This window comes from Rattus norvegicus, chromosome 18, assembly GCF_021556685.1.
Source record: "Rattus norvegicus strain SHRSP/BbbUtx chromosome 18, alternate assembly SHRSP_T2T, whole genome shotgun sequence".
In the NCBI taxonomy this organism is placed as follows: Eukaryota; Metazoa; Chordata; class Mammalia; order Rodentia; family Muridae; genus Rattus; species Rattus norvegicus.
This window is the reverse complement of record NC_141551.1, coordinates 3317004-3329833: the sequence shown is the minus strand read 5'-3', so window position 1 is coordinate 3329833 and position 12830 is coordinate 3317004. Positions and strand designations below refer to the sequence as shown.

Sequence of the window (12830 nt, the reverse complement as noted above, 5' to 3'; positions counted from 1 at the left end):
GTCACTGAGCAGAAAGGACTGCATGTGTCCCTGTTGCTGTCCTGTCCATCCCCCAAGGAGCCGTCCCACTTAGACCCTAAAGCTAAGTCACAGCACCCGACTGACCCCAGGGCGAGAACCCAGCTTCTACAAAAGGAGTGGGAAAGCGTCTCCTTGGCTTGTCTGGAGGGTGCTCAGTGGGGTGACAGGGGTCTTCCTGGCAATAATCTGCTGGCTGCCCTTCACACAAAGATGGTGGCACCTCCCTCATTACCCCGAGGTGCCGAGATGGTTGGCGGGGTGCAGCCCACTTTGAATGCTTCAGTGCCCCCCCCCCAATCACTGCTGCCATGGTTTGCTAACAAGGTCGGCTTACTGGAAGCACTGGTGTGTCCGTGTGTCTATTAGAGGTTCCTGGCGGATTAGCTGAGGGGGAAGACCCACCCTGGATATGGACAGCTCCATCCCAGGGACTAGGGTCCCAAACTGAAGAACAAAAGGAGCTGAGCACCAACAACTCATTTCTCTTTCTGATTCCTCATGAAGACACCATGTGACCAGCCATCATGCTGTCCCTGTCGTGAGGGACCATGCCCCTTTTGAGCCATTATCTGAAATGATCCATCTTCAGGTCCTTGTCAGATATTCGGTAACAGCAACGGGAAAACGAATATATTCCATTAAGGCAGTGACCATTATCCCAATTTATAGAGGAGAACACTGAGGCTTATGGAATTCCTGTGGGAGTGAGGTTTGCTAAGTGGCAGAGGCGTGGAGGGTGGTCCTCCCCCTTCTCAGTCCATTCACCCATTGTGAGAACAAAGAGGCTGAGAGGCAGAGGAGAAGGCGTAGGTGCCAGTGCCCTTTCCCATGGGAGAAGCTGCTGTCTCGGGTTCTTGGGAAATTTTTCCACCACTCCTTCCAGCCCAGGGTCCTGCTGGCCTGTCCTGGAGGTAATCACGTGCCAATCAGCATGCATGCTGGTCAGCTCCAGTCCCAAACCCTGGTGAGCATTACTCTGTCCTTTAACACAGACTGTGATGGGTTCTGGCAGGTCTGACCTTAAGACCTCTGTTCTTCTGATGTTAACAGAAGTGGGGACTCCGAACAGGAATCGGGGTTCATTCTGCAGTACTTAACAGAAGCCCTTGTTTTGTTAATAGACATGACTCTAGGGGTAAGTTTTTGGCTGTTTTAAAACTCCCAGAATTGGAGAACAGGATGTTGGCAGCACAGTACTCCTGTCCTGCGGCCTTTCTCAATGCTTTGCTGAGAAAGCATCTGGGGAGGACCTCTGTGAGCTGTGGGCCTCACACAAGTCACATTTACAGTCCCCACTGGACAGAGCAAACACCACAACCACAGCTCACAGTGGTCGCCCCTCCACTCCTTCACTGCACAGCCTTCTAAAGCAGACTGCACTGACTAGGGAGAGCCAGCTTCTAAGTAAGATCAGCAACTAGCAAGCCCTCGTCAGAAGGCTCCCTACACCTTTCCAATCTATTCTTCACAGCTCCTGCCTACCTGGGACCACAAAGTAGACATTTCAGTTTATTAATAATTGGGTCGATGAATAAAAATCAGTGTTCTAGGCACATAGATACTTACAAATACTCTATTATACTCTCGGTTTGTTTGTTTTAATTCTATCATGATTTAAGAACACAAATCCTTTGAATCAAGGGTAAGACTGAATTCCTCCATACCCTCCCGTGACACTGCAATCCCAAGTGCTAAAGCTCTACACTCTAGAGTCTAGAGCTTTGAAAGTGTTTGTCGTCTCTGGCTAAACATGCAGCATTAAGCCCCAGGCCACACCAGGGATAGCCTCGCTCAGTACGAACTGGCATGCAATTATCTAAACTACTCACATGAACAGAAAGGGTTGGGAAGCCCTGATCAACGCTCTGTTCCTGGAAGTCTCAGTAAAATCAGGCAAAAACAAAACCACAGCGCGGTAATTTGTAAACGAAAAATTACCAGTACGTTTGTGATTCCCACACAGTGCCAAGCGCTGAGCAGAAGATTCCAGGTTCAGTATCTGCTGAAAAAATTTAAGTTAGGCGTATGCATAGTTAGGGATGCTACAGATGCCCAAAGAGGCCAAAAGAGGGAGTTAGATCCTTGGCTCTGAAATTCCAGGCAGTTAGGAACGGCCCAGTGTAGATGCCAGGGACCAACTTGGGTCCTCTGCAAGAGCAGTACATGCTCTTAACCACTGAGCCATCTCTCCAGCCCTGAAAGTTTTGTTTTAAAATTTACCACAGACCACACTCATACGACGGGTTTAGCTTTTGTTTTCTTTTGTGGTGCTGGGGAATAGGACTCAGGGCTTCCTGTATGCTGGCAAAAACAGTCAACTGAGCTACAACCACAGCCCTGTAGTCAGAAGTGGGAAGCAGACGGTAATCCTGAGGGACAGTCATATCAGATTTCCTCTTCCCCTTAGGCACTTTTTAAATGTTTTTATTTTAATTATGTGTGTATATGTATTTTCTATTTTAAAGGAATTATTTATTTATTTTATGTATAGGAGTACACTGTTGCTGTCTTCAGACACACCAGAAGAGGGCATCAGATCCCATAATAGATGGCTGTGAGCCACCATGTGGTTGCTGGGAATTGAACTCAGGACCTCTGGAAGAGCAGTCAGTGCTCTTAACAACTGAGCCATCTCTCCAACACCATCACCACCACCACCACCACCACCAAGCATTTTTGACAAACATCTTGCTATGTAGCCCAACCTGGTCTTGACATGCTGGACCTCCTGTCTCTATCTGAGTGTGGAATTCAGGCATGAGATGCCAAGCCTAAGTTACTCAGCAGATTCTTCAGAAACTGATTTTCCACATGCTTCCTTTGATGTGAACATTGGCACAGCCCCCCCAAAGGGAAAAATGACACACAAACATGTATTCATGGGGCAGCCCACAGGGCACCATCAGCTCTCAGGAAGTCAGGAAGGGACCTGACTGGCAGTCTGGATTCCCAAGGTGGTGACAGTCCCATCCTGATGAGCTCAGTTTACTACCCAGCTCTGAGCTCACCAATCAGCTCTGACTATACTTCCCCATGCAAATCCAGCACACTGTCACAGTTAAGGGGGTTTAGACAAGACTCCTTAAACCACCCAGACTCAGTCTCCTCAGCTCTAAAGTGGGCAGAATCTGCATCACACAAGGATATGGAATGGATAAAGCTAAGCACATACCAATGAAGGGAAGTGAAAGTTTTGTCCCTTTTCTCATCCACTGAGGAGGAGGAGGAGGAAGAAGAACAAAAGGAGGAAGAGGAGGGAGAGGAGGAGGAGGAAGAGAAGAGGAGGAAGAAGAGGAAGAGAAGAAGAGGAAAAGGAGGAGGAGGAAGACAGGCAGAATAGTGCAGGCCACACAGGTAGCCTCAACTTACTCCAGGACATGGCTACCTACAGTTGGGGTGGGCCCATCAGGCTGCTGAACAGAGGGAAGTGGTGCATACGCATCCTGCCTCACTGAATGAGCTGGGGCAGGAGTGACTGCTGGGGAAAAAAATGAAGGCTTAGAAAACTGGAAGAAGCAGGCATGCGAGAAGATGGCCTTGAGGAAAAGGGTAGGCTCCAGCTTTGAGGAGGTTTGGCCAAGTGCCAGGATTCCATTTTTCCACTGGGCTGTGGATGTACCTCCCAATGGTACATCTGGTAGAGCTAGACCCTGAGTTTGCACCATCCAAACCAAAACCGAACCTCCCTCCTGCCACTTGGCAGGAAACTGGGTTTTGGTTTGGCTATGGACATTCTGCAGGGAAGGAAGTCCATTTGGTGAGACCTGGCCCCCAAATGATCCACCGCACAGTGCCCGACAGCATGCAAACCAGAGAGGTCAGTGGAAGCGGGAAGTGAGGGAGGAGCATGACATCTGTGGCATGACACCTGTGGAAGAGCCATACGCTGAGGAAGGGGGCAGTAGCAACCAGGAATCACCCAAGGCCACTCTGTAAGAAATACAGAGAATTGAGTCTGGAGGATCAGATGTGGGTCTTAGAAAGGTCTCCCCACCCAGGGAGAAGGACAGTTGAATCCACAAGAAGAAAGGGGTCCTTTCGGAAAATACCATGTCATCCAGGATGGAGCCAAAGGTGGGCGGAATGGGGCTTGGGGCACCTGCACACCTTCTGGGCACTGAGCACATCAGACCACAGGTGCCGTGATTTCCCAGGACAAGCCAAGGGGCTTGAGCTGCGGCTTCTGTTGGTCACCTGGTCTGTTACAGCTCCCCATCTTAAGTACAGAGACCCAAAGACAACACAGATTGTGTGTGTAACTGTTTCCGAGGAAAGGACATATAAAAGGCCAGTGGGCCACACCTTGCTGACCCATGACTGGGACACTATGAAGACACAGAGTCTCCAAACGAAGGCCCAGGAAGGAAGCAGGGTGACCAGGCTAAGGAGAACAGCAGGAATAAAAAGCAGAACTGGCCCACCCAGGAGACTGTGACAACAGGAAGGACAGTATCAGAGGGGTGAGGACAGCAAAGGGATCCCACGTAGGTACCCATGAGATTTCACTATGGTGGTCACAGAAAGCCCTGCTTCCCTGGCCCACGGAGGAGGTCTTCCTTAGATCATACAAGAGTACAGGAATCTAAATAGGAAAGCAGTGTGGGCAGTGACCTGCGAGGTCATCAAGTTTGCCTCCTAGGGCTGAAGTCAATGAAAGAAACTGTTAACACTGAGTGCTGAAGGCACCAGCAGATTCCAGATTCTGAAGCCCTTAAAGCCACATCCCACATACGGGCTGAGGGGCCTCAGGCAAGCTACTACTTAACCTCTCTACACCTTAAAACAGGACTGATACACTGTCTCAGCACTGTCATAACTAGGACTCACTGAAGCCTCAAAATGCATCCCCTGTGTGTTGAATAACAGCGCAGTGTTCAAGGTCCCGCCCCAGGACTCACAGGGCAGGGTGAAAGATGGGAGCACACACCAAGAGCTCGCCTACCATTTATCACTGCTAGATCACGGGCTAACTTGTACCACTCAACACAGCAAGTGGTCCAATTTTATGTCCACACCTCCTGAGTTCAGCACAGTAGAGCTTTGTAATAGAAACTTTTCATAGTCAGCTCTTAAATGAATACACAATACTGGGCAGCAAGACCATGCCTAGAGCCTCTTCTACATACCTGGCAAAGAAACGGAGCATCCAAGGTCGTTGGAGGTCCACTGTGTGACCTTGGACTCCTGGTCTACTCTTGGCTACGGCTGCAATCCACATCTATCTACAAAAGCACTTTATAAATGGGCCTCTTGGCAGTTGGGGTTACTACAGCCCATTTCCTTGATGGGGAGGGGTGTTGGCTGGGAATGGCCACCTCAGGCAGGACAAGGCTTCCCACTTGGATGGCCTCCTGAAATCTCAAGTCCAGTAGGACCCTCCAGTTTCTCAGGTGGCACAGCTCAAAGCCGTACCTGTCCACAATCCCAGCATTTAAAGAGACAGGAGTTGGGAGGGGCAGAAACTCAAGGCCACCCTTGCCTGCAAAGCAAGTTTAAAGGGGTATGGGCTACTTGAGACCTTACTCAAAAATAAAAAGTTTAAAGGGGTATGGGCTACTTGAGACCTTACTCAAAAATAAAAAGTCTGCCCTGCATTGAGGTAGCCCAGGCATTGGCTCACTCATTCATTCATGCCTGCTTCCCAAACAGGTCCATAAACAAATTCACCACCTCTTTGCAGCTAATTCTACAATTAAGTTATCCTATGCCCTCAAGCCAGACACACCCTAGCTCTTCACAGCTTGCTAGAATACCAGCCCTGGATGTGGCAGGCGCTTTTATCCTAAGCTTTCATGCCGGGAGAAAACTGAGGCTGAGAGCCCAGAATTCTCAAAGCTGGTCCTGGATCAGTCCAGCAGCTCTACTGCTGCTTTTTATTCTGTCTGTAAGTCCCACTGTCATCAGCCACTCCTCCTTGCCTAACTACCTGGGGTAAGGTGGTACAGGCAGCAACAGCTTCTAGGGTAGCTGATGGGTGGACAAGACAGAGTCCCAAGTGGTGTCCACATCTCTTCTAGCGAGCTCACACCAGGCCTCCCATTTGTTCAGCCTGGCTCTGCCCAAGAGCCAGGATTCTGAAGCTCATGTTGCTGGAAACATGGCTCAGAGGTAACCTGGGTTTGCTGACTGCTGGGGATTTCAGTCAGGAAGGAAGGCGATGACAAGGTTAGGTAAGAATGACCATCTATCTCCCCTCAGTGTTTATGTTATGCTACGGTTTATAGCAGCACTGAGGTGGGAACAGCAGAGGGAGGAAGCAGAAACCCCTAAGTGGCCAAGAGAAGCAATCTGCCAAGAGCCTGGGCTCTGCCCTAAAGGGCTGGGTGATCCTGAGCAAGTGACTTAACCAGCCTCACTCCCAGATGTCCTTAGACCTGTGTCTGCCTCCATGCAATTTCCTCTTCTATGCCTGAGGCTGGTTAGTTGCTTAGAAGGGACTGCTAGCTTTTGTTTGGGGCAATATGTAGCCCAGGCTGGCCTTTATCCTCTTGCCTTCCGGCCCAGAGTGCTAAGATTACAGACAAAGGTTACCATGCCTGCCTGGACCACCTGCTTTTAAAGAATAGATTCCCAGGGGGCTGCTAACTACATTAACATCTGGCAGCCCTTACCCCAAGAGCACATTTAGCATTGGATACATTTTAGCAGTTGATACATTTTAGCATTCAGAAAGTTAAATACAGCCAAGGCATTTGCAAGGGCCCAAAACAAAGGTGGAAGAGCTCAAGAAGAAAGTGACTCAGAAGGGCTGATTCACCTGCCCAAGGTCACACAGTTTTTATGAAGTCACCAGCTTTCCAGCCAGGACATGGGTCCTTGTCAAATGACTTCATCTACCACAGACCACACTCTGACTGGTGCACTATACTAACTCAGGTGTTTTAAAAGGCAAAGGCCTGTGTTATTTTTAAACAGCTCTCCCTCACTGCAGCCCTTCTAGCTAGCTCTCACCTGAGCTCTACTCTGCGCTGTGGGTGGCTGTCTGCCAGTCAGAAGATCCTGGAAGCAGGACAAGGGTTTCTGCCAGCCAGCTGTGGCCGAGATGATTTTCTTTAAAATAGAAGAAGCTGTAAAATACATTTTCAAAATCTGCTCCCTTTTGCCTATCAATGCCCAGTGGGTCTCACTGCTCCAGCAGAGGGGCATGGCGGGGTGTAAAGTTTAATGACAGCTGGTGGCTTCCCCAGACTTAGTGTGAAGCCCCTAGCACAGGATGGCAGGATCCTGGGAGCCCTGGAAACTCTGCAAATGGAGACTAGGAAGGGTGACAAAGTTGGAGAATGAGAAAGGGAAGAAAAATGTCAGAGACTGTCAGGAAAGAGCTATGGGTTCACATGGAGTCACTAGCCTCCTGTGCTCCCGACAAATGGTAAGGCAGTAAGAAGGCTGAAGTCAGAGGGGAAAAGTCACAGTGGCATGGCAAAGAGCCAGGCTGCAAGTCCAGTCCCGGGCTGAGTTTATGGCCAAGGTGCCTCTCAGGATCAAGTCTGGTATGAGACAGTACCTCAACCATTCTGAACCCTGGAGTCTCCCTGTCTGTGAAAGAATCCACGCCCTAGGCAGCTGTAAGGGCCTAACGCCTTTGATGTCTAGTTTCCATGTACAGAGAGTAACCACTGCTTGGATTCATGGTTACTGAGCACGGACCATAAGGCCTGACCACAGAAATGCTGCTCCCTGCTGTAGTTCAAACACTGGACAGCACAGCAATTCATTCTAATTAGTCTAAGAGTCTGTGGTTATAGCTGAACGCTGGAGGGCTTCTCTGGTACCTGTAAGGTCTGGGTTCCAGTTCCAGTATCTTCGGTGTCCAGAGGGAAGAACAGAAAGAGCTTTAGATCCAGGGCTTGAAGTTGTGATTTTAAAAATTTTATTTATTTGTCTATCTATTTATGATTTATTTTCTTATTTTTGTATATCCAGGACAAACTCAATATAGGAAACCTTAAATTCACGAGAAAACGGGTAGATTTGCAGCTCACTATGGCAGCACCTGTCCATCACCTGGGAAACCAACAGGAAGGCACACGTCAGACTGAAACAGGATTGCCTTTTAATCTCTCCATGGGCATCTGGAGCCCACAGTCAGCAGCAAAAAGGCTTCAGAGAATCTCTTACAGAGCTGGGAAAGAATTCACAGAAAGTCCAATTTGACTGGCAGCTCAGATCCTACCCATGTTTGTTTGTTGTTTGGTTGGTTGGTTCATTTTTTGCTAAGCAGCTTATAGAGAGAATCCCAAGGGCCACTGGGCTTCAGAAGGTCCCACACCAGGAAGAGGAGGGAGCTGGGCAGGCCACACCTGGGCTTTAGTGACTGTAAACAGGTGAATGTACTGTTCCAGGATCGTAAAATAACATACCTCAGGCAAAGGTCTCTCGCTGGCTACACTGACCACTCTTAAACCACTTTAACCTTCCCTCTGTCCCCTCTAATAAGAGCTTCCAAATGGTGGTGGTGCAAGCCTTTAATCCCAGCACTTGGAAGGCAGAGACAAGAAGAGCTCTGAGTTTCAGGCTAGCCTGGTCTACAGAGAGAGTCCAGGACAGCCAGGGCTACACAGAGATCCTGTCTGGGAAAAACAACCTGTCATAAAGCTTACCTATCAGGCTCCCAAACGCAGGCTGTTGGGAAAGTTTGCTTTATGGGACTGCAGGGAGGATGCATCTTTGAGACTGGCACATCTCAGTCTCAGTCTGTGTGTTTGGACAGAAAGGATCAATAAACCATCGTAAGGGTTCCCAGGGCTAGGACTAGCAAGTAAGCTCTGGATGTCTTCACACAGAAATGCTAGATGCTCCACACAGAGTTTCCGGAGGAGTGGTGGGGGAGGGCCATCCCATTCCCAGCTCAGCAGCCCCCAGGAGACACTGACTTATTAGCACAGCACCAGTTTACTACAGTGCCTATCATAACCCCCAGGACCTGTGGTAAGGCGGTTCTGCTGGCCTAGGGCTGCCCATCCACCACGGGAGATGAAGAGCAGCACTGTCATTTGTACCCAGTATCAGTAGCTTGTCAGAGCAGTCACGAGGCTGCTACCCCAGACTCCATCCACACCCCTGCCCAAGGCCCATGCACACTTGAACTGTAACACTCCGTGGCAGCACACGTCTGATTTCATGCGCTGGGAAGCTAGCAAACTTCTGTGTAATCCTGGCTGGTCCTTCTCTTATTTCATTAACTAAGGAAGCTAGGTTTTCCAACAGGCCACAGGGAGCATGAACCCTTAACTGGAGCGTTCCAGGAAAGCAATGGCAACAGAGGCCGGTCTCCGTACCCACCTAATGCTCACAGAACAATGGCCAGGCCCTCTTCCTTTAGCAGAAACAGAGGCTTTGGTTCCCTAAGTTAATGCTAGTTAACTAAGGTAGTCAGTGCTATAATTTCTCAGGAGGCTTTATTAACTAATGAGGAAGGACTCTGCCACAGGCCTGCAGATTCCCACCTTACTGCCTTGGGATTCTTCCCCAACAGGTAGGTAGTCAAACTTATCCCACACAGAACCAAGGCCACTGCCCTAGCATATAGCACTTAACTCCAGCTATTTCTACAATAAGCAGATCTCGCGTTTTTGCTAAGATGTTCAAACCCGCAGATAACTCGCACAGCGTACGGTAAGCGTCTCACACCAGTTTTCTCAGAATGGAAAAGTCTCAGGCCACATTTCCTCTCTGTCCCCACATCTAGGCCTGAACCAAGGAAATGCCAAAGGAACTTTCCATTTCTTAGGAAAACATGGTTTCCTGGGCTCCACAAAGTTTCCAGAGGGGTTCCCACGTGTCTGTTACTAGTTGGGGCTCCGAGCGCTGCCCGCCCCGGCCCCACCCACTACGCCCAGCGGCCGCTCGCCCGGAGCTGGGGACGCGCGCCTCCGGGTCTAGACGAGCTTTCAGGAAGCTAGTGATCTCCACGCTCCGCTTTTTAACCGCTTCTTCCAACCCCCAACTCCCTGGCCAAAGCAGGAGTATGGTGCGTCCGTTCTGCTTAGTGCCGGGTTCGTGCACACATGTGGCCACACACTCCCTGGGCCTCTTCCCCTTTCAGATGTCCTAGTGGTTTGGGATTCTGCCCAGGAGCCCGGTATCTAATCAGAAGCAGGAAGGTGGGAGCGACCCCAATGGGGTTCCTGTGATCCGGACACAGCAAAGCTGGGCGTGCGTGGTGTCCATGATACTCACCGGGACCTCTGCAGCTGCTCCAAGGCGGTAGTGCTGCCACCCTGGCCTGACTGCTCCAAAGCGCAGTAGTTCTGCGAGTTCTGCCTGGAGAAGGCGATGGGCAGGATTCCCTGAGTGAACGAGTTGAGGCGGCCCCGACTGCCGCTCGCACTCCCGGGGGTCCCGGAGCCCAAGAAGCTGGCCGGTGGCACCTGCACGTTGGTGAAGGCATCGTCCTCCTCCAGTTCCTCCTGCCCTGCGCCTCCGGGCCCGTCAGGCAACTGCAGCTGAGCACCAGTGACGGCTGGGGCTGAGCGGGGCGGCTGAGATGGCTCTCCCAACACCCGGGGGACCAGGGACGGAGGCAGCGGGCAAGGGCTGGAACCGGAGCCGGCGATCCACGGCGCGGCCGCCGTGCCCGGTGCTGAGAACGCGTTGCAGCCGGCGGCCAGCAGGCTGAACCGAGCTCTTGCTCCGGGCTTGGCCGCGCCGCCCTCCTCGCCGCCGCCCCACTCGTGGTCCTGCAGCGGCGGCCGTCCGTCCAGAGAAATGTTGGTGAGGAAGGACAGAGCAGCCTGGCGGCGCCGCGGGTCCATGCGCGGCTTACGGAGAGGTTCGGGCGGCGCGGTGGCGGGAGGCGGCGGCGGCTGCACCCCGCCGGTGGCCGCGGCGTCCGTGCCGCCGCCGCGACTGCTGCTGCTGCTGCTGCTGCTGCTGCTGCTGCAAGCGGCCGTGCCCGCGGTGGCGGTCGCCGCCGCCATTGTGTCCGTGTGCGGCGTCAGTTCCGCGGTGCCGGAGAAGCGAGTGGCGGGTGCCGAGTGCTAAGCGGCGGCCGCGAGCCCCGGCGACCCGGGCTGGGCAGGGCGCGGGGCGCGGGCGGTGTGCGAGGCGGCCCTGCCCTCCCGCGGGCGGGCCATGCTCGGCCCTGGGCGCTCGGGCGCCGCTGGGACCCACACGCGCCTGGCTCACCCTCCGCGTCCGGGACCCACGCGCGCCTGGCCGGGCCCTCCGTGCCGCGCGATCACGAGCTCCCGGCCGGGCGGTCCGTATTTATAAGTGCGCGCGCCCCGCGCTCGCGCTCCAGAGCGCTCTTTGCAATAACACAGTATCACGTGTGGGGAAAGAGACCTGGGAGGAAAACAAAGCCGCAGGCGGAGGCCGCAGCGGCGGGAGGCGACCGCGCAGGAGGAGGTGAAAGAGGAGGAGGGAGGCAGAGCCCAGGCGCGTGGCGGGGCGGGGGCTCATCGGGCCCATCCCCACGGTCCCAGCTATTCCTGGGGCGCGCGGAAGCCAGGTGCTGGAGGCGAGCACGTCACCCCTGTACGCTCGGGCGGAGAGCGGCGGGTGTCTCTAGAGTCCGGTGAGCCGCAGCCCAGGCTTGTGCTCCTGGAAGAGTTATGGGGCGACCACCTGGAGCCTTTGCACCTGACCCAATAACCAAATCTGGCGTTACCCATGGGCCTGGACACACCGGTTCTTGTTAACAGTTACGTGGGAGTCCTCTGTGGACAACCCCACGGAAAGTGCCGCTAATCACTGGGATGTGACCCCACTATTTCTCAGACCCAGGGGGAGGCTGCCAAGCTGTAAAGGCACCTACCTAGTTGCTTGGGTGTGTGAGCGCCTTCTATTTGGCCCAGCTGGTTGGTTAATATACACACCCCTGATACTCTTAGCAAAGGACAGCTGGGGTTTTCACTCGGTCTCTGAAAATGTATTGCGCTTTCCGTGAAGATCTGAGCAGGTTAAAATAATCTTACACTCAAATGTCTGCGAGTCTTTTATTCTTCTATAAACGGACTGATATTCTTCTGTTTGGCCCCTGGTTATATGTTCCGGAAAGATGAGTTCCTGCCTAGGGACACAGTGACTCTGGGTCTAAGAAGAACCAGCCCCAACCCCAACAAGTGCTTTTAAGATGAGCAACTTCTGGACTGCCCAGCCACTTCCGAAGGCCCCCGCTGAGTTCTCTAGGCGTGGGTGACTTACTACATACTGTATGGAACAATTGTCACCCTGAATTAGGCTCTGTGACACCTAAGAAGACGTGCGATACTTCTCTAAGGAAGAAGAAAAGTATTTAGGATGAACGGATTAATTTAATTAGAGGTTTAAATTTAACCTTGGAACTAATGGGTAACTCTACATTGAAATTCCACTCCTTTTCAAGTTCAGCAGAGTAAATTATGTAGCGGAGGGCAAGCGTACACGGCTTGGAGATGTGCGGCCAACCCATTGGAGATAGGCGGGGTTTGGATTACAAGTACAGGGACAAACAGGTCTCGTGGCTGTTTGTAGGAACAATTGTTTATATTTCATTCTGGGCCATATTTAGGCCTTATGTCTGCTGCCGACTCACGTTAAAGCCCAGTGACCAACTCTGAATTTCATTAGGTTTTTAATATTTTAACTACCTTGAAACTTCAAGTCACTTTATTACAATTGACTTAATTTACCTAATCACTGGCCTAGCTTTTGGGCTGGGGATGGATAATGTTAAGTGAGACGCCAATTCTGCGCCTGTAAAAGAAAAAAATTATACTGTTTTATGACTTGCCCCCCCAATAAATGATGTTTTAAACAAACTCGAAGGGGAAATCACTAACAGTCTTATCATCTATAGTAATATTTTTGTTTCTATCATGAAATAT

General features: G+C 51.7%; 1 protein-coding gene across 3 annotated transcripts in view; it reads right to left on the bottom strand.

Moving 5' to 3' along the window:
- Window positions 1-11204, bottom strand: part of Cables1 (Cdk5 and Abl enzyme substrate 1) — a 103595-nt gene extending 92391 nt beyond the window's left edge. For all 3 annotated transcript variants that reach the window (NM_001415691.1, NM_001107404.2, XM_087593015.1), the window contains 1 exon segment: window positions 10201-11204. In NM_001415691.1, the coding sequence (NP_001402620.1) occupies window positions 10201-10940 (740 nt within the window). In that variant the 5' untranslated portion in view covers window positions 10941-11204.
- Window positions 11205-12830: the final 1626 nt, after the last annotated feature.